Below are 25,886 nucleotides of genomic sequence, written 5' to 3'. Positions count from 1 at the left end.
TTGGGCTTAGGTGCTTCCCAGTGCCGGCTGAGATAATCCTCCTGTTTCATTCTTGAAATGGACTCATTTTTTTAAAGCACAACCTAGGTTTCCAAACCCCTATTAAAATTTCAGCTCTTATTCAGTTTTGTAACACCTGCAGTGCTTAGAATAATGTTTGGCACATAATAGGTGCTAAATGAACAAGAGACAGAAAAGTCATTTGGGAATGACAGTTAAATATTTTTCTTTCTGAGCTGGATCTTGATTTGTGCAATGGAATAATCACTATTAGGATTAAATGAGATATGTAGATAAACTGAACAATACCTAGAATATGGTTTTTCACTAACTAGAAACTATTAATTGGTAGCAACCAGGGAAGTAGTATAATAGAAGCCTAAGGTAAAGAATTTCAGGAAAGAAGGAAGACCAATAATTTCAAGGACCTTTGTGTATCACAGTTGGCTCTCTCTCTCTCTCTCTCTCTCTCTCTCTCTCTCTCTCTGTCTCCACACACACACACACACACACACACATACACACACACACACGTAAACACACATACATATATATGCAGTGAAGGATGTTAAGCAAAATATAAAACTCCTCTACTGCTAACCTATAGCTTCTGGATTTTTCCTCCTGAATAGTAAGAAGAGATTCTTCCTCATCTAAATTTGATCCAACAGTAGATAGTTGAAATGACCAGCATGACCAGTTCTATGATTTCAGTGTTAGAATTGATGAGAATTTTGATATCCAGCGAGATAACAAGCTCACCTGCATGCATTGCTGTTAGCTGGATGCTCTAAGTGCAAGTGTGTTTACTCCATCATTTGGTGGCTGCTTTGGAAGGGAAACCTGGTACCAGAGAATCCAAAAATCAGCAAGCATCACTCTGTCCGGTCTATTACAGATGGAAATCTCTGTGCCCTGACACAGAATACGCTCTGTGATTAAACAAAGCAGCTATGTGGCAGGCCTGCCCAACAGAGAATTCTCTCTTCAGTGTCCTGAGGCGGGTTGAGGATATGGAACAAAGAGCTGGCATCTGGAGGCAGACTGGGTGAAAAGGACCCCAGATTTTCAATGATCCAACAACTCCCTTTTATCACAGCATCCCCCTCCGGGTCAGCAACTTTCTCCTCACCTTTGGGCCCAATGTGCACCCAAAGGCCGGAGCTTATCCTCTACAATGAGGACTCCAAGAACTAAGCCTCCCAGCTAGAGCCGTGGCCCAACTCCCTTAGGACTCAGCTTCCCAGGAAGCCAGGCCCATGAGACCCTTGCTGCCTGCCCCTCTTCTGTCCTCTGTGGTCCAGTCCTCCTAGCACTGAGAAGGGCAAGACCAGACCTTTGCCTTCCCCTCCGAAGCCCAACCTCAGGCTCCCTTCCTCCCTGTAGTCCCCTCCCCCACCCCACCCCCTTGCAGGGCATAAGGGACCTTTTCTATTTGCAGAGCCTAAAGAAGCTGGTTGCCAAGGTGACAGGAGCAGGAACAGCAGGGAGCTTGCCATGGGGGAGGGGCTTTGCCCCCAAACAGCTGTCAGTGGGAGCAGTCCCAGCTGGGACTGGAGGGCTTGCCTCTCTGGGAGGAAACACCCCCAGGAGAACACATGCCCCCCTCCGCCCCCGCCACGGGTCTCCACTGGCTACTTTCCCTGGGGGCTGCAGGCCAGTCGCTCAAAAAATGCTCCAATAGCAAACAAAACACGCACATTCTCCGCGTCACACCCTTCCCTCAGCTCTTTCCCTCCTTGGTTCATTCACAGTGGGTCCTCAGGGTAGGGGGCCAGAAGCCACCTCTGCTGGGGAACTGAGGAGCCCGAGACAGGTGCTGCTCCAGGCTGCCCCCCATCAGGCCAGAAGAATTATTTTAGGCTTTTTGTTCCGGAGGCCCTCAGAGGGTCTGCCACTCCTAAGCCTCCCAGGCTGCCTTGTATTTGGGAGGCAGGAGTGGGGGAGTGGAACCAAGGGCTTGTAGAGGGGAGGGGTGGGAAGACCAGGACAGGCCGTTGGGCGGCAGGAACAATGCAAAGCCCGCTGATCTGCGTCTCTGGGGAGAGGCTCTTTGTAGTAAGCACTCAGTTCACAGCTGCTCCGTGGAGAGCGTGGTGGGGCCCCTGGTCCCTGTGCTGCATCACAGGCACATGCTGCTGGTCCCAGCCACACCTCGGCCCCTGGATCTCAAGCCTGTTACTCAATGGTGTTTACAGGCTCAAGAGGAGAAAGCCTGTCACCATCTCTACAAACTCCAAACAGTCTTAGAATCCCTGGACTCTCTGAACTTTGGGTCAGGATCTGGCAAGGCCAAGAAGGACCCAAAGCAACATAAGACTAAGGGCAACATGGCTTGATTAAGGACAGAAGCTGACTCTGCCAGATGTGGAGTTAGGTCCCAACTCTGTCATTTACTACTTAGGTAACCTTAAGAACTTAGTATGTACTAAGTTCTCCCTGGGCCTCAGTTTTCTTATCTATAAAATGGGCAAACCTCTACCCTCAGGGTTCTTTTTAAGGTTTAAATGCCTAGCAGATTAGCACACAATGGACTTTCCCTAAGTACTGGTCCCCTTTCTGTCTGTTTCCTTGAGAACTCAGAGATGCCTAGTAGGAGGAACAACCCAAGAACTGCTAAGTCCTTAGGCTTTGGTGGGCTTGTTTAGGTTTAGAGGGAAGCTATATGTCGGACTGGCAGCAACGGGGTTCTCAGGAAGTCCTGAGCCCTGGTGTTGCTCAAGGGCTGTGGATTGGATGAGAATGTAGAAGAAATGCAGCTTCCGACTTCCAGCTGTGGTGCAGGCTGCTGTCGGCACACTGTAAGATTCCCTTGTTTTGACCATTTTGAGCCTCAGTTTCTTTTTCCTTAAAAGGAAGAGGTTGGAGTCCCCGGAGAAGGCAACGTCAGACACTGAGATCCCCGGGAGCCATGGGGCTTCTGCAGGGCGTTGCCTTCCTCACTCAGAGGTGACCACAGGGAGGCAGCAACTGGCCCTTTGTCCCAGGTGGTTTCTGAAGTCTCAAAAAATGAATAAATTAGGTCAGCTCAGCTTTTTTCCAGCTCGGCATCGTGCCCTCCCTGTGCTTCCCTCAGTCTACCTGGGATGCAGTTTCTCGCTTCGTCTGCCGGGTCACTGGTCATGCTTCCAGACTCAGGAGGTGGCACCTCTGACCCACTGTGCCCGGCAGCGAGGTGATCATCTGTGTCCCACGGTACCTAATAGGATTATGAAATTGAATGGATTTGCTTATTTGTCTGGTTTCTTCCTTTCTGCACACTACTTTATGTAAGAAGTCACTGGTAAGAAGTGCGCTGGACCCAGTGGCTGTAACTCAGCTACTAGGGAGACTGGGGCAGGAGGATTGCAAGTTTGAGGCCATTCTCAGCAACTTAGTAAGACCCTGTCTCAAAAAAAAAAAAAAAAAGGCTGGGGATGTAGCTCAGCAGTAGATTGCTTGCCTAGTTTGTGTGAGGCCCTGGGTTCAATCCCTAGAACTGTGCATGTATGCAAATGTGCACATAGACACACACACACACACACACACACACACTCATGCTTAGATGATCTTGATTTTAATCTAGTGTAAACACATAGTAGCTTTTCAAGAAAAAATATGCAAGTTAGATTGAATTGTAAAATGATCTGGATAAGGGCAGAGGGTTAGTGGTTTTCTCAGGTATGTGACCACAGTGAGTCTTTCTTTAATACCAAGCCATATGGTCCACCATTCTATTTATTTCAATAAATATAACAGCTTGATCTTGTTCCCTGACTGATAGGTTTGGTTTCTAGGGCTGTTGGCAGATTTTTCCATTAAAGATTGCCTATAATAGGCAGTGCTGGGAAAGTTTAGCAGGCAGGGAAAGGAGAGTAGCCGGGGAATACTGATTCATCCCCTTTGCAGAATTTGCTTTTTTTTTTTTTTTTTTTTTTAATCTCCTAGATTTATTCTCAAGTGTCACCCTTACTGGCAAGCCTTCCTCAGTTCCTCTCCTCAAGGCTGGCTCACTCTTGCTCCTACAGAGCCTATGCTTACAGCACAGCACCGAGTATGCCACGCTCTCTGTACCTGTCAGTCTCCCCACCTAGATGTGCCCTCCTTGGTCTCACTGATCTCTGCACACCCAGAACTGGCAACATGACTGGCAAACATCAGCAAACAAACACCTGCCGAACGATGAAACGACAGATGCTCTACTACTTTCCCTCTGGCTCCTCAATGCTGCTGGCTAGCCCCGATCCTTTTCACGAAGTCACAGGGAATCTCAAAATAGTCCACCTGCCAACCTCTGCTCACTCGAGGTTAAGAGATACGATTGTGTTCTCCAAGATCCATTGTGAAGAACTCATTTATTCCTACCCTTCTGGCTTCCTTTCTTAAAGTTAGAAACAGAAATCAAACTAGAAAGTTGAAACAGAATTAGGAGCTGATGAACACCTCGAGATTGGAAGAGGGGAGAGAGACACAGTTGGTCTATGAGGAAAATGAAGGTTTGAAAGATTCCTCCTGACTCATGGTCTGGCCTGGATTCTCTTTTCCTGGAGCCCTTACCTGGTGCAATGAGGGGGTGGGCAGTCACAGCAGGAACGGCTCGGCTGAGCCCAGCCCGGCCCTCCGCGCTCCCTGGCAGGCTGCCCTCTCCTTTCTTGAGTGGCTCCATCACACTGTCAGTTATGCCAGGCTTGGCACCTGCAGGGGAACCCTGAGCAGTGTTTCTGCCCTGTGATGGGGCAGGCAGAGGCTGGCTGCTGCCAGGTGTGGGTTTCAGGGCCAAGCTGGGCAGGACAGGCTGAGTGGGGTTAGGGCCCGAGGCTGCTGCAGTTGGTGTCTGCTGTGTTCGGAGGGTCAGGTTCTGTACCTGGAAAAGAGGGGTCTATGGGAGTCCAGAGAAAGTGGGTAGGAGCAGTGCTAACACAGCCGAGAAAGAGGACTTAGGAATGGATCCAGGGATGGCTGAACAGGATGGTGGGGTATAAAATTAGAGAGGAAAAAAAAGAGAAAGAGTTAGGGGCTGACAGAAGAACCAGAAGCAAGTGAAGTTCTAGAAAGGACAAGAAAGATCACTATAGATTGGGTCCACCAGCAAAAGGAACTGAATTCTGAGAAGCGACTGCTGCCCAGGCTCGGGTAGGCAGGGTCAGGGAGGCCTGGCTCTTTCCCTTCTGTCAGCCTCCCTTCTTCCCAAACAGCAGGATCGGATGCATACCACTCAGAAAGAATTCCCAGATACAGCGGAGCATGGAGCTTCCCACACTGGATAAGGCCAGGGCAAAAATGAAAGTTAATTGGCCAGCAAAGCCACTAGGCAAAGCATTATCTTGTCCTCAAAATAAGGTGAACTCCAAGTCTTTCCAGAAACAGGCAGCGTTTATTCAGCCAGGCTCCTGGCGCCCTCTGCTGGATACATGGAGGCTATGCCGGACTTTGATAAATGCTACCAAATGCTGGGCTCCCATCCCCATTCTGGAGATGGGGTAGGAAGGTGGGAGATGGAAGGACTTCTCCTTCCCTAGCTGCCTGCTAGGACCTTCACTGCCACAGTAGCATCCATGTGCTGCCAGCAGAAGGCAGGAACCCAGGACTTATCCTTTCTCCCTCTCTGTGCCATTTCCCCTGATTCCTAGCAAAGTTGGCACATGTAATCAGAGTGGAATTTTCCACTTGCAAAGCAGCAACAACAAAGCAAGTTATCCTAAGGGGTGTGGTGGGGATCTTAAATCCTCAGCATGCTGCCCTCTGAACACTAACTGTATTTGAGGGTAAAATAGTCAAGAGGTGCTGAGGCCATCTGGATAGGAATTGAAGAGCTGGTCTGGGAACAGTGGGCTGTCCAATCTCCACGTGCTTCCCTAGAAGAGCCCAGCCTTTCCAAAGACTCAGAGCTCCTTCAGGGCTGTCCATCCCCAGTGTCCTACCCCTCTACAGTGCTGCCCACCCTCCTGCCCTCCCACAAACATGGGATCCTCACCTGGGCGGGGGTGGGGGGCCGGGCGGGGGAGCCAGTGCCGAGCTCAGGCTGCACAGTAGCGACGGTGGCCGTGGGCGTGAAGATGAGCTGAGGGGACAAAGGAACAGTGCCGCCTAGGCTCCTAGCTACCTGCACCAGGTTACCTGGCTGGGCCTGGAATCACAGGAAACGAGGTGCCTTTTACCTGCCCCATGTGGACTCAGCCACAGGGCAGAACACTTCAGCCAGGGAGCAGAGATGGGGATGGCTAGGGAAGTAGAAATAGGGACGCAAGAAAGGGCAGGGGTCCCAGGGACCGCCTGAAAGTTTCAAGAGGCTTGTAGTATGCCGACCCATGCTGGGCAGTGACAGGATGGGGCTGGAGAGCAGCTCTGGGACTTCAGAACGCTGTGAGGCGCTCATCCCTCATAGGTGGGAGGGTGGGGGATCAGTGTTCCCGGGACACCCTGAAGTAACTGTCTCCTCAGCATCTTGGCCAACAGGAACCTTAGACAGGTGCCCGAGGACTATTTTCCAGATCTAATTCAATCCTGATCTAAGGGCTGAGTCATATCAAAACTCTCCTCCAGAAGGAACCAAATCAGATATATGCCATTTGGTCATTTTTAAGTCAAATTTGGAGGCAGGGCACCTAGGAGCAATAACAGAGGAAGCAGACAGTCTGGAGCTGCACTAGTGCCTGAATCTCCTCTGGAAGGGCACAGGTTGTTGCCATCCCAGCGGGCACCTGGCCTCCGCGTGGGTTTGGTCTGCATCCACGTGGACAAGCAGTGTGCTGACAGCAGCTCCCCCTCAGCCCTGTCATGCTCCCGGCTAACTCCTCTGTCTGTGTATGTCGTGCTTTTGGGGAGCAGCAGCAGGCATCAGGGCCCCAGTGGGGGCACTGAGTGGGACATGGAGATGAGTGAAGTGAAGGCAAGGGCAGGTTTGGGGGGTATTACCGTGTGGCCTAGTTTGCTATTTGATGCTGTATGTTTAAGTCTATTTGATGCTGTATGTTTAAGGGGCCTTGCTGTAGAATGGAGATAAGCCTCAAATGAGGAACTCAGAGCCGAGAACAAGAGGTGGGAGCAAGATCTGAAAAGCTCCAAATGCCACGTGCTGGCATAAGAGCAAGGGAGGGGCAGGACTGCACTGTCCTCAGGATGGTGTGCCAAGGGGCTGATGGGAGAACTCTTCAGCACGGGAGATGTGAGGTACAACTTAGATGGGAGCTCAGCAGAGGCTGTACTAGTTACTGCCTGCTAGGGAGAATGCTGTCATTGTCCCAGGGAATTCTTTGGAATCTTAGGTTCCTGTTGGACCCCTTAGGGACAGGTGCAAAGGAGAGCTTTTGTGTGTTCTGGCAGTAGCCTGGGTGTATTCTGCCCAGGCAAGTTCAGGGGACCCTGATTAGAACAGGGTTCCTGGGAGGGCAGTGGGGACAGCAGCGAGAGCAGGTCCTGAAGCTGCACCTCGCTGTGCTACAGTGTACCTTTGGCCCTGAGTTAGAGGTGGTCAGTCCTTGCAAGGACTGTCACAGTAGGGGAAGATCCCATTTTGGCAGAGCACCTGCCTCTCATCTTAATTCTGAGCGTGGGGGACTGTCTGGGCATGGGCCCCTGCACCGTCTGCCCTAATTAGTTCTGAAGAGCAGTTTCTGATAAGACGGAGATAATTTTATTTTGCTCTAGGAGGACGGGGAAGGGAGGTATTATGGGTCACTTAATCTCAGCCTGGAATCCCACCCGTCCTTGAGTCATGGAGTCCACACCACATTCCCACTCAGCCTTCCAGGCCCACCCTTTTTTATTCCATCCCCTTCCTCTTGGCCCTGTCCTATAGTACTTCTTCCCCATTTTCTTATCTCCTCATTCCTCTAGTCTCCCAGCTCCCAAATTCTCTGCCTGTGTCTTCCCCAAATCTCTGGCCCGAGCCGGGGGTACTCACCATCTGAGCCCTGAGATACATCTGTGCTTGGCTTGCGGTAAGGGCTGGAGAAGATGTGTTGCCCAGGAGCACGGCCTGCTGGGCAAGGCCTGAGGCGGTGGCTGAGTTGACACTCTGAGCCCGGTTGATGAGCTGGGCTGCCGCGGGGGAGGCTGCCAGATTGATCTGAAGAAAGAGACGTGTGCAATAGGAAACGGGAGGCGCTGGGGGAACTGGGTCCCCTCATTCATGTCTTGCTCTCTCCCTCTTCTGTTCTTTGGCTTATATAGTCTCTGTAGGGACCACCTCTTGTCCTTGGGCCTGGGAGCTCCACCCAGAACTGCCCCATCTTTGGGCTAGGTGCAGAGGTGCAGGGAAGACTCAGCATTCAGAGAAGGAGCTAGTGACAGAGCCTTGACACCGGAAAGATGACAGGGCATTGACATAAGGGCTGGGGAGAGGTATGCACTTTTTATTTCTTCCCCCAGCAAGAGCAACAGACTCCAGATACGATCCTACGCAGCTGAGGATTCACTAAGGATTGTGGGGCCAGAACTCATGCACCTCTTAGGTAAGGAGGAAGGAGCCGGTCCAGAACCGTGGGTGCTGTGTGCTGCTCCCGTCTCACTCACCGGAGGTGACTGGGCCGGGGCCTGTGCAGATGCATTGCTGCCAGAGGTGCTCCCTTGTCTGCTGGCCACTAGGCTCGCCTGGAAAAGAACGAACTCCTGCTCTGGTGTCCCAGCACCCCGCCCCCAGTCATTCTTGAGCTCTCATCTTCCAGGGAGTGCCTGGACAGTGGTAAGGAAAGCAGCCTCGGGAGCCCAGCCCCATGGTGGCCTTGAGCAGGGGCCCTGTCTCCCATTTCATAAGGGGGGATAATGACCATACCCAGGTGAAGGGCTGCGGAGAGGCCTGAGCAAGCAGAGCACAGACACTAAGCACTCTGTCAGCCATTGCCGCTGCCCCTGTTTCTGTAGCTCTCTCTCCAGGCCTCCACCCCGCCATGTGGCTTGCCGCACTGTGCTAAGAGAGTCGCAAGCACTGTCTTGCACATTCAACCTCTCCCCTCAGCCTGTCCTTTGTCATATTTCAAGCATCAGTTCTGATGTTACTCCAGCAGACAGACCTTCCCTGACCACCCAGCATAGCGTCATCTTCCTTATCCTTCAGTGACAGTAATCAGTTCTTCTCTGTCATAGTCATATCACAGCTGAGATATTTAAGTAGCTTCTGTCCTTATCTATTTTGGTGCCTGTTTACTTGCTAGCTCCCTACTGCCAGCTCCAGGAAGAGAGGGTCCACAGTGCACCCAGTGCCTGCTGTGAACTTTGCATAAAACATTCCGTCAGATGGATGGGTGGGTGGATGGATAAAGGGATCAATGTGTTCTTCTCAACCACTGCAAGCAGAGGGCAACAGGCAGAGACGTGAGACTGGCACACCCTTCTCCTGTGAGTGCCTCATTGGAGTTATGGCCCCTTGCCCAGCAGCACGGCGGTTGGTTGAGGAAACGGCTCTCCTAGCACTTCTCTCTGGGACAAGCTGTGAGCATTCCAGCTGCTCCACTCACCACTGGTCTCTCTCTGTTCCTCATAGCCCTCCCTGGGGCTCTGTGAGGACTGGCAAGAGGGTGCATGGGAAGCATGAGGCAGTTCCCGCTTCCTCGTCCTCTTGCTCGCACTGCCTGGACCCCCAGGAGCTTCAGGCCTGCGGCCGGCTTCCTCACCTGCTGTACTGCCGCCAGGCTCTGGAGCTGGGCGCTGCTGAGGTGCTGCTGCTGCAGGGCGGCTGTCTGCAGCATCAGGTGCTGCTGCTGGGCGGCGTACATCTGCTGCAGGTACTGCGCCGCCGTGCTGGGCTGCCTGTGCAGGGCCTGCTGGATCACCTGGGGGCGGGAGGAGAGTGGGAGCTGGAGCTGCCAGCTGTGGCATGACCCCCTCACTGCAGCCGTGGCCTGGCAACCCAGCTCTCCTCGGCTGCTTGGAGAAGAGCCCCAGGATCTGTGACCGTCACCACAACCTATTGCTCCTCTCCAGAGCCCCTGAAGAAGCGTTTTCTTGTCTGTCTGTGTTCTGTCTCGAACGGTCTCCAGCTCCTCCCTGCCTCGCCTGTGAGGAGAGTCGCAGCAGCACACCACTGCTCTACCTGCTCTCTGGAGACAGAAGCCTCCCCTGCCAGGCTTGCTAGGCACCCATCTCCCCCAAGCACTCCGCAGCCTCAGATGAAGGCGAAGCAAATGAGGCAGGGCGAAGAGAGGGTTGGGAAGAAGAGCTGAGACAGAGGCGCCAGGTTCAGCAGAAGCAGCCAAACTGAGACTCATGCAAAGGCGACTGCTTCTGCAGAGGCTGCAAGGCCGAACTGGTGCTTCTCCCCAGGATTGGCACACAGTGCTCAGAGGGCCCTAGGAGTCCAGAAAAAGTGACTTTGCAGCATGCTGGGTCACAGGGATGACACATTTCCCTTTCCTTCTTTCCCTCCCTCGCCTCTTCTCTCCTCCACTCCCTCCTTTTAGCTACTGTCTCCCATACTGGCTTTACTGCTTACTCCCTCCTTCCTGATTGGCTGAATAGCAGCCTCTAGGAAATGATAAAGGGCTATTGTTTGATCCTCCCCCACCCCCAGGAACAAAGAGAGCTGGATGCTAGGCAGCAGGCTTCAGGCCCTCTGTCTTCTTCTCAGGAGGCCCAGAAACATTTCGTGTCCCTCCTACTCTTTCTTCCCAGCTTGTGCCCAGCACTTGTGCTGCCTGGGTTCTGGCCCACTTCCTGCCCTCGACTCTGTGGATCCCTGGCTCTAAGGCTGCTCTGACCCCAGGTCCTGCTCCACAGCTGGCCTCTTGGAAGGGTCTTCCCAGCTTAGAGCGACTCCTTGGTGGCTGCAGGGCAAAAGCTCTGGGCTCAGTTTTGGGGTGCTTGAGAACAGGCTGACATCACAGATCCTCCCTGGGCTCTGGCGTCTCCCTAGAGACACCGCCCCCGACTCTTGCACACATTTCCCTGACTCCTCTCTCCCTAGTGTGCTCTCCTCTCAGATTCTCTTCATCTGAATTCCACTTTTAAATCCCCTGGTGTCCCAGAAGTACTTGCTCTTGTTCCCTTTACCTAGGCCCTTCTATTTCCTTAGCCTTTCCAGCAGTTCAGCCAGCAGTAGCTGAGGTTCTGTGACTCGTCTTCACCAGAGAGTGTCAGTGGATGAGGCCAGGAGGAGCTCCCAGTGGCTCTGCCTGCGTGTAAATGCAAACTTGCCAGAGCAGAAGCCCCAAGCCCCTTTCTCCTTGAGTTCTGATGAGTAGCAGGAGGAAGGCACATCCCGATGCCAGATGCTAGAAACCAGAGCTCAGAATCTCATGCATGACGGGTCTGGGGAAGAGGCTGGGAGCAGGGGCAAGGGGGGGGCTGGAAACGTGGTTAGACAAGTGCGAGGCAGAGATTACTAGGAGAGGGGCAGTCCAGGGCACCCGCTAGTATCTTCTGTAGCCCAACTTCTCAGGCCTCTCACTGCTGTGGCTTCTCCCCCACTCCCTTATCTGGGCCTGGGGCCAAAGTGGGATGAGGTCACTCCTCTAGTATATCCAGATTGTAACAGCAAAGTTACTTAGAGTAAACATTTCCCAACTGTGGTCTCTCTCTTCTGCCTATATTATCTAGGAACCTCAAACAGATATTGATGTGATTAAGAACATGGCCTTGGGGTGAGATTTAGGCTCAATTTTTTTTTTCTTTACCTGAATGACCTTGGACAAGTTGCTGCCTTTTTAGAGCCTCCATTTCGGCTGTTATAGGACTGTGCTAATAATAGCCCTTCTCATAGTGGAGAAGAAGATAAACATGCAGAACGCTGGGCACACAGAAGGGTGGCAACACGTGGTCACGACTGCATTTTGGAGCAGTGTAAGATCACCTGGGGGGGGTCTCATGGATGATATTTTGTGAATTTTAGGGAAGAAAGAAAAAAGCTTCAAGGACAACAGACTCCTTTGGGCTTCTTTTATGGACTTCTGTCTTTGAGACACTTATTTGTTCCTGACAGGTCATTTAGATAATGGGTTTGGATTGTGGCTGAGCAGCTCAGGTCATTTTCGCTGTTTCTTATTTTTCGTTGTCTGTCCTTTTACAACACCTATTTTCCTAAAATAGTGTTCTGGGATCTACACCAATGGGTAAGAAAGGGGTTTTTATGATCTGCTAAGGATTCTCCCTCTCCAAATTTCCTTGCACCCCTCCCCTCCCCTAACCATGTGCTAATATTTATTTGCTAACCTACTCCTCTTTGCCCTTTCTGGGAGTCATCTAGGTTACCCCAGAAGACCATGCCAACACTTCTGCCTGGCTAAGCCTGCAAATGGCAAGGAATGAGATTCCTGGATCAATCAGTCTTACCTGCACGGTCTGTCGGTCAGGAATACCACTGTATACAGAAATCTGGGGCCCAGGGGGGCGCCCACTGCCGCCACTGCTGCTACTGGGCCCGCTGGTACTACTGGTAACACTGGCGCTGCTGGATGTGTGTGGGACTGGTAGCTCATTCTCCATGGCCTGCAGGGTGGCACAGTCAGGGCACACAGACAACAGGAGAGCAGGCGGATGCTAGGAGGGAAGAGGCATGAATCAAACATCCAATGAATGCTTTCAGAGAATGCACATACAGTAGGCCCTCCATGTTCTGGGTTCTGCCTCTGTGAGTTCAACCAGCCTCCAATAGCAAATATTTTGGAGAAAAACTATCTACAATGAACATGTACAGACATTTTTTTCTTATTATTTCCCCCTAACAATTACTTACATACAATTTTCATTATGTTAAGTAATGCAAACAATCTAGAGATGAATTAAAGTGTCTGGGAGGACGTGGGTAAGATGTATACACACACTATGTCATTACATAAGTGTTTTGCGCATCTGCAGGTTTTGGTGACTGGGAGGGGTCATGGAACAAATTTGCTGCTGAAACCAAGGTATGACTACATGTCATATAGTGTTTCTAACAGCCTGTCATGGAGCCACTTGTGAACTGAGGTTTTGAGATACAGCTGTCACCAAAGTCACAGGGTCAGGCTTGGTTCATCAGGTGAGATCTGAAATCAGGTCAGACTGATGTTAAAGTCTGTAACCAGTTTCTTCTGACAGAGAAGGTAAAACTAGTGTAGGAGGAGGATTTCCTGCATGGTTTCCTAGCAGTTATCATGGGATCATCTCCCACCCCATTAACTTACTTCTTCATCTTCGGGATGGAGAAACTGAACATCAGCAAGCTTATTATGTACACAACCAGGTGGTGAAAGAAATAGGATTAAAATTTGGAGAGAATAGAATAAGAGAGAGTCAAATAAGGAGGTAATAAAATAAACTAAATGGCTGGGGATGTAGCTCATGGGTAGAGCACTTGCCTAGCATGCGTAAGACCCTGGGTTCTATCCCCAGCATTGCTGAAAAGTAAGATAAAATAAACTGAAATGTCTATTTTTGCTTTATTTTTAAAACCAGAAGAACTTTAAGCAAGTTTTAAGTTTTCTTTGCATGTTTACTGAGTGCTCTGTGAAGCTCATGCTGAGCAGGGTGCTACCTTGAGTGATTTGGTGAAGATCTCAGGTTTTAGAGTCAGAAAGACCTGGGTTTGAGTCCTGGCTCTGCTGCTTCCTGCTTGGAAACTTTGGCAAGTCATACACCTCTGCCCTTCCATTTCTTAACCTGTTAAATGTGACCACGGACTGTTGTGAGCAAAGCTAAATGGTGATGAAAAGTGTTTGGCAGGGTGTTGGCACCTGCTGAATGCTCCAAAAGCGCCCGCTGTTGATGTGGTTATTAATATTGTTCCCAGTCTGGTTCCCACTGTCTGGTTCCAACAGATCAGGCCTCTCCCAAGATGGGAACCTCTAGAAGGTTGGCAGAACCTCTAGAAGCCTCCTGTCCCAGTCAGTAAGGAATGCCAGAAACTACTTTGGGGACCACGCTGTGGTCTGGACATAGAACTGGAAGTGGCACCTTTCCTTGAGGCTGTGTGCCTGGGACAGAGGGGGCTTGGGAAGGAAGGGACGGTGGTGGAAGAGGTGCACCCAGATCCGAGTTCAAGTTTCTCTTTCTTCTTTCATACTATTCCCCAATTTCTCAATTCTCTATAAGCTTTCCTTCTACCCATTCCTTCCTACAGGTAAAAGTAACATTTCTTTGTTCTCCTAACATAGACATTCAATCCTCTGCTTGTAGATTATACCAATTTAATAAACAAATTTTTTTTTTCACATTAATGGATACATTGATTGGTGCAAATAATCAAAACAGTCATTAATGTCCTTTTGGGATCTCCCCAGTGCTGCTCAATTTGGGGGTTGGCATTCCTCAGGTTGCTTTCTTCAGACTAAGGTGGGTTTCACTGTGGGCTTTAACACTATGGGTGAAGGGGCTGAGGCTGTGCCTCAGTGGTAGAGCGCTTGCCTGGCACGTGTGAGGCACTGGGTTTGATTCTCAGCACCACATAAAACTAAATAAACAAAATAAAGGCCTCATGTTCATCTACAACCAAAAATATTTTTAAAAATGTCGGTGAAAGCTCAAAGGCAGGAAAGTTATCCCCCAGGGGCAGGCAACAAGGTGGCTTCCAAGGTGGTGAACTGTCTGCAAAGCCGGCTCACGACCTGGGTCTCGCAGCAGAGACTTGCCCTAACATTTCTGTGACTACTCCCACTGCACAAGGCAAGGCCCTTGCCCACGAATTCCCTTTGCTTTGAACTGCACTGGCTACTCACTTGTTAAGGACACTATGATGACAGTGATGACACGGGAATCAACTCACAGCAGAGTCAACAAGTGTTCCCTGTCCTCTGTTCTATGGAAATTCACTTCTAGGGAGGAAAGACCAGGCTGGGTGGAAAACGATAGAAGGCATAATTCTTGACCTTGAGGAAACTGAAACACTATTTGTCAAGAGGGGGCTCAACTGTGATTTTAAGATCACTGAGCAGCAAATCAGTAAATAACAGTTCTGTCCAGACATGGAATACCTCTTTGAATCCCAAGGTCCTTTCTCAGTTCAAGGCCTCACTTCCTTTTCCCAAACGTTGACCAGCACTGGGTTTCAGTTCTTGCTTTCCATCCCACCCTAGGAAATCTCAACTGAAATACTCCAGAAAATAAACAGAAAACAGGGCAGCAGCTACAGAAAACCAGGAGGACAGGCTGTCCCTGGCTGCGATCAAGCTGCCGCTCCTCTTTTTTCTCCTGCAGCAGTTAGGGATGCAATTGTGGGCAGTGTGTACTCAATCCTTGTTGCAAAACAAGACAGCATTCTCAAGAAAGCAAGGCATTCCCTCACAGGGAAAGTGCACAGGTAAGGACAGCCACTGCTGCCCTGTGCCGTGAGACTTCCTAAACCCTTGGGGCCTCAGGCACACGGCACTTCCTGGACTCCCTGCCCACGTGTTCTTCCTGCTGCAGGCGGCACGCCTCTCCCTTCTCTCCTTCTCTTGTTCTTGGTTCAGTCTCCCTAGTTTTGCTCCCTCAGCCCCGGGGCCCCTGTCCCTGCCCCCTCACACCCTCCCTTTCCCGTCGGCCTTCTTGGCTGCCTCCCTGCTGGTCCTCCGGGCGCACCTCACCTCACTGTGCTTTCCTCCCTAGAACAAGAGCCTGCTCTCCCCTCACTCTCCTTCCCTCCCTTGCTCACTTGCCCTCCTGATTGGTCTGGCCTGTTCTCTGCTCTTCCTGTTCGTTCACTAATTTTCATTTCTTCACTTTCGCTGGTCCCCTGCCCTTGATGGCCTGGCCCTCTGCGTGACCGGCTGCCCTGCTGCTCAAGCTCCAGTCTCTCTTCTATCAGGATCTCTGCCACGGGATGATCAAACACACCCTCTTCCTCCCTTTCAGGCACACACAGACCCTTGCTCCCCAGACAGTTCATGCTCACAATGTGTCCTGTCTCTCCGGTCCCTTCTGTCCTGGCTCCAGCTCTCCTGTCTCCCAAGGGTACTCTCTCTGCCAATCGCTCACATAAGGGACCAAGAAGGAAGGCAGAGACTCTGACTGGAGGATTGGGAGATTAGCCATTTTTAAGTGTGCCATCTGGTAATATTAACTCACAATGTTGTGCGACCGTCCCCTCTACATATTTCCGAAGGTTTTCATCACCCAAAACGGAAACTTCATAGCTATTAAGCAATAGATAAGGCTCGCTGCCCTCCACTGACCCGGCCCTGGTAGCCTCTACTCTACTCTTTAAGTGTGCCTACTCTGCATCTTGTGGAAGTGGAGCCAGGCCATATCTTCCTTTGTGTCTGGCTTTTTCACTTAGTGCAATGTTTTCAAGGTTCATTCATGTTGTGGCATATATCAGAATTTCATTTGTTTCGTGTGTGTGTGTGTGTGTGTGTGTGTGTGTGTGTGTGAGTGTGTGTGTGTGTCTGCATACCACATTTTGTTTATCCATCCATCTGTTGACAGCCACTGGTTGTTTCTACCCTCTGGCTGTGGCTACTGTGAACAAAGTTGCAATGAACACTGGATTTAAGTGTCTGCTGGAGTCCTTGCTTTCAATCCTGTGAGTATATAAGCAGCAGTGAAGTTGCTGGACCATAGAATATTTTGTGTTTGGACATTTGAATCCAGTTGTCCCTGCACCAGCTGTTGAGTTACCACTGCAAGTTTTCGGGCCCGCGTGGTTCCCCCCTTAAGCTGCTTAGTGTGTGTGAAGCCCCCTCCATAACTACTCTGCTTACCTTTCTCGCCTCACCTTTTGCCACTTTTCCACACCACATGCCCACTGGGCTCAGAATGATTCTAAACAACTTCAAGTCTTGGACACCTTGCTATGTGCCACCTCTGGCTTTACTGCGGTGGGCTACCCATGCTGCTGTCTTCCTCTGAGATGCCTTCCCTCCACTTTTCATTAACCAGCTCCTTAGATCTTCAACAGAGTTGAGTCTCTGCCATGAAACGGGCACCGAATGTAACCTCCTCTAGCCATTCTCCTGCTTTCAATCTGAATTTTCCTTTAAGCCATCCAGTTGAAGGGCTGCTCCCAAACAGCCTGTGCTTACCTCTCACAAGTGTAGAATTACACAAAGGGATTTGCTTGGGGTGGGTCTTCCCCACTGGTCTACGAACTCCTGGAGAACAGGGCTCACGTCATGTTTTCCTGCACACCTGGGGCTTCAGTCCATAAATGTTTGCTTAGCAGAATCTGAAGAGCACCACATTCCATCCTACCGCTCATGTGGAAGTTTAGTTTAATTTCCGCCTTACCTGCAGAACTCTCCCAGCTGGTTTAAAACGTGAACCATCTTTTAATTTCCATACCTTCCATCTGTGGTGTCTATATTATCACTGGTGATTATTTATTGAGCACTTATCATTTGTCAAGCATAGCAGATGCTCTATATAGACTCATGACCTCCACTATGGGGTGGTTATTAATATCCCAATTTTGTAGAAACTTACCTAAATAAATTATCTAAGGTCATCACAGAACTGGGATTCAGACTCAGGCATGATCCAAAGCCAGTGCTCTTCCCACTAAACACTGTGCAACTTCCCATAATCACACCTTGAACTAGTATTTCAGTGGCATTGGGCAAAGTCTGTGTGACAGCATACAAGATTTTTAGAGTTTGAAAGGAACTGAGATCACTGAATTTAATCCCTGAATTATGAATTAATGCCCATCAAATCTTTTATAACCACAAAATAAAATTTTCTATATAACATATGCATAAAGGATAATACACATGTGTACCTATTAACCAACTTAAGAAAATGAACATCACCATAACCTTTCTCATTTTTCCTATGCAAAAACTGAGGTCTAGCATTTGGAGAGTAAGTCACGCAAGGTAGCCTGACTCTTTTCACCCTCCTTGGGTACCATGGAAGGCATCCCCATCCTCATGTGGGGACCGGAAGGCTGGAGTTTGCCCTGAAGAGAATTCAGGAAGAAAGTTGCCAGCTATCTTATTTTCATTTGCTCTTAGTGGGAGGGAACTGGAGATTTGAACAGAATTAATCAGGGAGTGTAGAACACTGTAATAGCTTTTGAGCCTTCTCTTCTGTAATTCCACTCTTTCCACCAAAGCCGTCATATCTCCCTACTCCCATCTTCCTTCTGCTTCCAAGCCCTGGGCTGGTGCTGAGGGTTATGGAGGTATCCGTGGACTCTCCTTAAGTCCTGCCCTCTGGTGCTCTGCAGTAGAAACTCTGAATCCTTAAAGATTCACAGTATTTACTGTTTAAAACATTTACTCACTCATATTCAATTTCCTTTCAATTTCTACTCTTATTCCTCCCTTCTCTTCCTTCTGATGTCCTAGGCCACCCAGCCCTGCGGACTCCCAGTGTGAACCACAGCCAAATCTCTCTAATGGCTAACATCCAGCATGAGAAGTCTGTTTTTCTCTGGGTTCCAACTCACTGTGTGGTTTTGTGTGAGCCCAGGCTCTGAAGAGCTGGATTCCTATTTCCGTTGATTCTCCCCTCCCAACCGCAAGGGGCCACTTTGAATGATGTGCTGACTGTAACTGGCTTGGATGGTGATCTTATTACAGGTCTCTGCCGCCCACAGGGCTTGAGACTAGCAGCTGGAGAAATGCTGATGGTTCTGCCCTCCCAGGAGCCGCCAAGTCTAGGAAACACTAGGCCTTTGTCCCCAGGGTCAGGGAAATCCATTTGCTGTGGATTACAGCTGTGACAGCTTTCCAGGGAAGCAGAGGAGAAAGATACTGAAAATGGAGCTCTCCAAACCTAGTCTAAAGCCCTGGGGTAAAACAGGGTGAGGTTTTCCTAATGGAATCGGAGCTTGGCAGGAAATGAGAGGTCTAGTCAGTTCTGTAATGGCTGCTCTTGCTATTGTCATGCCTGTATGGCTTGAAGGGCAGAGTTTGAGCAGGGTGAAGGGGTTCTTCTTTGATTGCCCATATCTCTGAGGCAGCAGGGCAACAGGAGAAGAGGGCTCAACTTTCAGGACTAATTGGCCTGGGGGAGATCCCTTTATACCCCCAAGTTGTTGCACAAATGTAAGTCCCTTGATTCTCACCCTTGGAACTGTCCTCTGACAGCAGACTGAAGTGCCTGATACACTGGCACAGTCCAAACACACTGCGAAAGGCTCCCTGCTCTCCCCAGCTCTCTCTGTACTGCCACCTTTAGTCTCCCTAGAAAGTGAAGTAAATAAAGACCAACAAAGACAGATGTGAAAGATGCAAAATTAGAGCTGATCATCAAGTCCTAGCAATAGAAATCAAACAAATGATTTCACTGTGAAATACAACACCATAAGTTTAAACAAATAACCTTTATCTGAAACCTTGCTATTTTCTTCACAATTTGTAAAAGGAAGATTTTTACCAAATATTTATATTACAAGCTGGTATTGGTCGGTCGAAGAACACGAAGAGGAAAAAAGATCTGATCTTTTTTGGAAGGGACATATAGTTTGAGGCATGCTCTGCAAATGCAGAGTGTCTGTGGACTGAAGCAGGAGGTGCCTCTGTCTAGACTCAGGTAGCTCTAGTTTCACTGCTCCAAGGCCCAGAGCACACATCCACAGGCCCTTAACCCAACATGAATGGTGTCCTTACAAAAGAAGCCATGTGAAGAGACAGTCCACACAGGGAGAAGCCTTCCGTGTGAAGCGGGAGGCAGACCCTGGAGTGATCCTGCCACAAACCCAAGAATGTTGAGAGCCACCAGAAGCTGGAAGAAGGCAAGAAAGCATTTCAGAGAGAGTGTGGCCCTGCTGATACCTTAATTTCAGACTTCCAGTCTCCAAAGCAGTGAGACAATGCATTTCAGTGACTTTGTTATGGCAACCCTAGCAAATACAAAACCATATTGCCTAGTATTGAAGTCGACTAGCCTAGAAACTGCACCAAAGGGTACAAATGAAACTGGTATAAAGGGCGCAAGACTGTCTTGTCACCATAACAGTTTTGCAGGCTTTAAGGCAGGAGTTCTCAAAATATGGTCCTTGGCAGCTCTTCAAAAATGCCAATTTTGGGGCCAGATGGGGTGTACATGCCTGTAATCCCAGCTACTTGAGAGGTTGAGGCAGGAAGGCTGCAAGCTTGCGGAGGATTATGTTGAGGCCAGCCTGGGCAGCTTAGCAAGATCCCATCTCAAGGTAAAATAAAAAGGACTGGAGATGTAGCTCAGTAGAAGAACACTAGCCTAGCATGTGTGAGGCCTTGAGTTCCATGCCCAGTACTTCAAAGAAAAAATAAATGCCAACTTTTGGGCCCCACTTTAGACTTACCAGATTATAAATCCTGGGAATGGCACTCAGCAACCTGTATCTTCAGGAAAACTCTGGGGAATTCTGATGCACATAAAGTCTGAAAGTCACAGCTCTGAGGGGCCCGGTTATACCTTACATAAGATTAAAAATTAGTAGTGGCCTTTATGATATAAAGTCATCATAATAAAGTTCCTGAAAGAGGGGGTACAAATCAGAGAGTGGCAGAATGGGGAAGAGTCATCCACCAGCTTCTTTGCTATTGAAGATCCCCAGATACCTGCCGGAGAAAGGGAAGAACGCTGGTGAGCCCAGTCAGGGCCTCTGCTCCTATCGCTTGCCCACAGGCCACAGTTCCAAAACCAGTCGCAATTTGTCTCATGACTTGCCTGGACCCGTCCCTCTACTTGGCCGTTCCTATGTCCCTCCTTCCCATTTCCCTGGCCAGAACCCATTCTACCTGTGCCACCCAGCTTTAATGTCCGCTCCTCCTCGAGGCTTCCCTTTGCACTGGGTTGGGTGCCGCCTTCTGATCTTTGATAATGGTCAGGATGGCCGATTTTTTCAGCAGGCCTTGACTATTATTTTTAGATTCCTGATGGTTAACATAGTGTCTGGCCAGCAGCAGCGAAGCTTGTTAAGTGAGGCATGAATAGAGCTGGACACTCTGCTGGTAGATCTTCCCTCCTGATGAGGAAGTACCCAAGTAGACACTGAAGCACCTCATGACAACGAGACCTTGTCTGAGAAGGTACCTTTGACACTCTCAATAGCCATGAACACTTTTATTCAAATTTGTTGGTCTGGATTACTATTCTAAATCAATGGAGCCCAGCACATATAAAATGTGACTTGGAGACAGCGAGAGGGAAAGTGAAAGGAAGGTGGTGTTGAAGGGATGTGCAGGGGACCCTGTCACTGCAAAAGGCAGGTGTGGGAGATCCTGGTCAGGAAGGCTGGGTTCTAGACCAGCTGCATCACCCACAAGTTGGGAGCAATGTATTAACACAGGCAGAGATGACAACCGTCTCACTCCTGCCTCACAGAGCTTTTGCAAAAATGAAACAAAATAGATACATACAAGAAGGCATTTTGGAAACAAAAATTACACAAATGCAAAGTGTCAAGAGAGTTCAGAAAAAGGAAGAGAAATTAAGTACTGTAAAAATGAACTGTCACTAGGGCCTGGAATATACCAAAGCAACCCAGGCCAAATTACTTAACTCTGTGTCTCATTTTCCTTTTCTGCAAAACAGAATAACAGTACAGATTTCATTGGATTGTTTTAAAGAATAGAAGAAATAATGAATTTAAAATACTTAGCATAACTCAGGCATAGACTGGTAGGTAGGTTAAGGTAGATGTTTCTTTCACCAAGAGAAAAACTATAGTTTCCTTCAATAGCCTCAATTAGAAAAATCTTTCTTATTTCTAATGATGTAGTAAATTCTTTATGTTATGATCTAGTCAGTTCTTTCTTATTTAATCTTAGTAGAGCTATTCTTTTGGGGGATTTATACACAGAAATTTCAGTAGCCAGGGCTACAAAAGACTCTTGCTTTAAAATCTCTCCATGCTAGATCTCTGTTTCTCTCTCTGTCTCTCTCTCTCTGTCTCTCTCTCTCTCACACACACACACAACCTCTACCCTTTCTAGAGCTTGACATTTGTGGTCACCCTTGAACAGGCCTGATGCCGGTGCAACCCAGGGTAGGCTGGTCTTTCTGCCACTACTACTTAGTGACAAGCATAATTGGGCAGGGCAGGGTCATAGGAAACAGCTGGTTACTAGGCTTTCAGAATAATTGTTCAAGAGTCTAGAAATGGATCTGGAATTTGTGAGTGGCCTTTCTTCTCTCCTTCCTCCCGTTGCACTGTCCCCTGGGCTGTGGCTCTAGCCTCCCTCTAGGCATCACTTGATGTTTGAAGTATGGAGTTTGCTGACTTACTGAGGCAAGCATCAAGAGTGCATCTGAAGCTGGGCATGGTGGGCATGTAATCCCTGTGACTGGGGAGGCCGAGGAAGGAGGATTGCAAGTTCAAGGCCCGTCTCAACAATTTAGTGAGATCCTGCCTCACACTTAAAAAATAAATACGTAGAAAGGACTGGGGATGCAGCTCAGTGCCCCTGGGTTCAATCCTCAGTACCAAAAAATCCCCAAAACAAATAGTACAAGACAAACAAATACCATCCCCCCACCAAAAAAAAAAAAAAAAAAAAAAAAAAAAAAAAAAAATCCTCAAAGTGCCTCTGGGAAGCAGGGACCGTGTTGGAGTGCCCTGACATGCTCCCCCAGTGCTTTTCCAAGAGTGGACCTTAGAGTTTCCCTTTATAGCCCCTATGAGGAGATTAAGGGAAAAGGTTTTGAACACTGTGACATATCTTTTTTTTTTTGTGGTGCTGGGGATTGAACCCAGGGCCTTGTGCTTGCAAGGCAAGCACTCTACCCACTGAGCTATATTCCCAGCCCAATGGTACTGGGGATTGAACCCAGGGGCACTTGACCACTGAGTCACCACCCCAGCCCTTTTTCTTTATTTTTTATTTTGAGACAGAGTCTCACTAAGTTGCTTAGGGCCTTGTTAAATTGCTGAGGCTGGTTTCGAACTTGTGATCCTCCTGCCTCAGCCTCCCAAGTAGCTGGGATTACAGGTGTGCACCACCACGCCCGGCTGTGACATATCTTAAAGGGACAAGTTGTCCGGGGACAGGTGGGGTGCCTCTTGTCATAAATACTTTCATTTGGTATGTAAATGATCTTTTATCCATTAGGAAGCCAGCATCCTTGGAACCGGTACTGGTACATCACAATCATTCTTGCCACTTACTGTGGGCTTGTTCAGGGACAATGATCTCACCTCATAACCCCTGTACTGATCCCTGACACAGGGATTATTTCCTCATTTTTTCCACAGGACAACTGAAGTTCACAGAGGGCCTATAACTTTTCAGAGGACACAGAGCCAGCAAATGGCAGATGTAGGATTCAAACCAGGGTTGCACATCCACACACAAGAGGCAAAACTGCTGAGTCAGTCCGTTCTTATGAGTTTAACCTGGCCACAAGGTCTTCTGTCTGGCAGACTGTCTCACAAGTCATATGGAGCTGCAGAGTCAGGTCAGTTCAAGCACATCTGTCAACCACGGCTCACATGGGTGCCACCCCCAGAAATCATACCTGGTGTAGCAACTGCAGCATGTGTAACATCCACTGACATTTCCTACTCATAAATATTTTCACTATATTATCTATACACAAGGCTGGTTGTATTAGCACTGTTTACAAAATCACTTGCAGTCATTTAATTGGAAAGTAATACAAATTGACAACAACTGCCCACAGTGCTTTGGCAAGGAAGAGACAGGGGAATGCCCTCCCTGGGCACAGTGCTGGGCAGCATGACTGGAATACTGGGCACAGTGCTGGGCAGCATGACTTATGAAACAGAGGAAGAGCAGCTTAGAGAGAATGCTGTTTTGACTCCTGCCTCTGTCCTCGCCGGGAGACCCTGGATAGGTTTCTTAACCTCCATGACTCAGTTTCCTCATCTGTTTTAACATAATAAGTATCAAGAGTTACTGGGAAAAGTAAGAGAGAAGACAGAAGCAAACACTTAGTTCCATGTGCAGCATTAACAGGTGTTTGGTTTAAAAACCAGTCCCCCACCCCCAGGGCTGCGTCTTCTTTCTAGTTTTGCTTCAGAGCAGTAATTACAGATGAGAAAACAGGTTCTAAGAGGTAAAGTAACTTGCCCAAGACCATCAAGTTACCACGCAGTATAAATCAAAACAGGCTGAATTCAGAGCTCACGACTGGCCAGACTGTAATTAAGCCTTGAATATGAAGACCCAAACGTGGGGGCCTAATCCTTGACCTGATTAAACACACTCTTAGTCCTCTTGGACATGAGCATCCCACCAGAGTCCAGAAAGTTCAGTTCTCAAATCCTAGGAATTTTCTTATCTTCCTAAGAAAAGAGAAAAGAGGAAAAGAAATTCACCTCCAGGTGAAACTGGAGAAGTGATAAGCAGAATAGACAGAAGCCAGGGTGTGTGAGTGTGTGCGTGTGTGCGTGTGGAAGAGGTGCTCACATGTGTGCACTCATATACACATCTGTTGGGGAGGGAGGGGAAAAGTGAGAGGCCAGAAGCTGGTAAGCGACTGCTCTTACTAGGTAACAGTCCTGCTGTGACACCTGGCAGTCCAGAGTCGCTGAACATTCAATAAACACTCTTCTTGGGACTGTTTTTCACTTAATGATTGATTTATCAGGTGTTGCATTAGTGTTAACACTGTACACATTATACTGCTAACAGGCATGTGACTTGAAGTTTAAGCTTCCTTTCTCCACTCCCTTCTTCATCCTCTTTGGGACAGGTCCTTCCGTAAGGCCCTCTCTGTTTTGGCCTAACCCGCCCTTTAGAGAACTCAGCCATTCCTAAGGGTTTTCCTTCTGTTCTGCTTCTGCCTTAGCAAACCGTTAGGCCACTGTTTCATGCTCGGGAATCACAAAGCAAGTGCAGAGTCCCTCAGGCCCAGCTCTGGGGCCCCCTCATACTCATCTCACCCAAATAATAGCCTCTAATTGTGACTGGCATTCCTTTCTAGCAGAAGCATACTGCATACCTGTGACCAGCCTGTGATCTACTGTGGTCACCAGTCTTTTGCTTCCCATGATATCTGGAATGTCCTATTTCATTTCATACTTTCAAGTTTGCTTTCTTCTTAGCCTACCTGCTGGCTTTGAGTTTCTTGTACTTCAAACCTATTCTCTAATTATTTTCAGGGGGAAATCATCTAAATGGGTAGATTCCCCTCCACGCTCCACCCTTTCCTCTCAGGTATAACTCTGCCCTACTTCCTACCTCATACTTATAAAGCTTAGGTAGCTAATTTTGATAATCACTGTAGGCAGAATGAGGACTACAGGGTGGAAATTTTAAGGAGAGAGATTTCAACATAACAGGAAAAAGAACTTCCTACCAATTGGGCTGTTAAGAGGTGGACAGGGGCTGCTTCCCGAGGACATGACCTTCTGTCTGTGGAGCTGTCCGGTCAAGCTGGGCATCCTCCAGGCAGGTGTAATCCACCTAAAAGTGCCCCTAGCACTGGTAGAGTATTATTCCGTGAAAACCTTTTACTGAACATCAGAAATCCACTTGAAGATTTTCTATTTCTTATTTTTAACTCTTACATTTATAAACATTTTAAATGCTGATCTTGTTTTTTAAGATGCAGTGCAACTCCTACTTGGCTTTTGTCATTTTAGATACTAGGAAAAGAGTAACTTCCATTAGTATCACTTGATGTTCTTTATCTGCTTAAGGTGGAGGAATTCATTGTTCCTATTTCATGGATGGGCAGCCACAAAGTGGTTAAGTAGGAAGGTTGATCTCTTTTGGGTTCCCAGAATGCTTGCCAATCACCCAACTAGCTCACCCAACCACCACTAGCTCATCATCCTTTCCATATTTACTGAACAGTTATTATGTGCTCAGTACTGAATAGAATACAAAAGTGATTCAGATACTGACTCTGTCCTGAAGGAGTTAACAGTGTTAGAGGAAAAATAAGTACATAATACATATAACAAGAGTTAGAAAACGTTTTTTTTTTCCTGTTAAGGAACAGACAGTATACGATATAGGCTTTACAGACAGCAGAGTCTCTACTGCATATATCTTCAATCCCCCCATCTAAAAATGTAAATACTGCTTTTAGCTTGAGGGCTTTACATAAATAGGTTGTGAGCTGGGTTTGGCCCCTGAATCCTGGTTTGCCCACCCTGGAAATGTAATAAAGTGTAAAAT

General features: G+C 48.6%; 1 protein-coding gene across 4 annotated transcripts in view; it reads right to left on the bottom strand.

Annotated features, from left to right (window-relative positions):
* The window catches only part of Phc2 (polyhomeotic homolog 2), a 106,377-nt gene that overhangs the window by 38,995 nt on the left and 41,496 nt on the right, over positions 1–25,886 (bottom strand). For 2 of the 4 annotated variants that reach the window (XM_047542125.1, XM_047542142.1), the window contains 6 exons: positions 12,244–12,450; positions 9,591–9,749; positions 8,494–8,571; positions 7,883–8,047; positions 5,954–6,040; positions 4,537–4,858 (listed from right to left, as the gene is read on the bottom strand). In XM_047542125.1, the coding sequence (XP_047398081.1) occupies positions 4,537–4,858; positions 5,954–6,040; positions 7,883–8,047; positions 8,494–8,571; positions 9,591–9,749; positions 12,244–12,396 (964 nt within the window). In that variant the 5' untranslated portion in view covers positions 12,397–12,450. Of the gene's footprint in view, positions 1–4,536; positions 4,859–5,953; positions 6,041–7,882; positions 8,048–8,493; positions 8,572–9,590; positions 9,750–12,243; positions 12,451–25,886 lie in introns of those variants that run through there. The other 2 variants (XM_047542117.1, XM_047542136.1) reach the window with 2 other exon arrangements.

This window comes from Sciurus carolinensis, chromosome 1 (assembly GCF_902686445.1).
Source record: "Sciurus carolinensis chromosome 1, mSciCar1.2, whole genome shotgun sequence".
NCBI lineage: Eukaryota > Metazoa > Chordata > Mammalia > Rodentia > Sciuridae > Sciurus > Sciurus carolinensis.
Note: the sequence above shows the minus strand (reverse complement) of the source record. Positions and strands in the feature narration are given on the sequence as shown.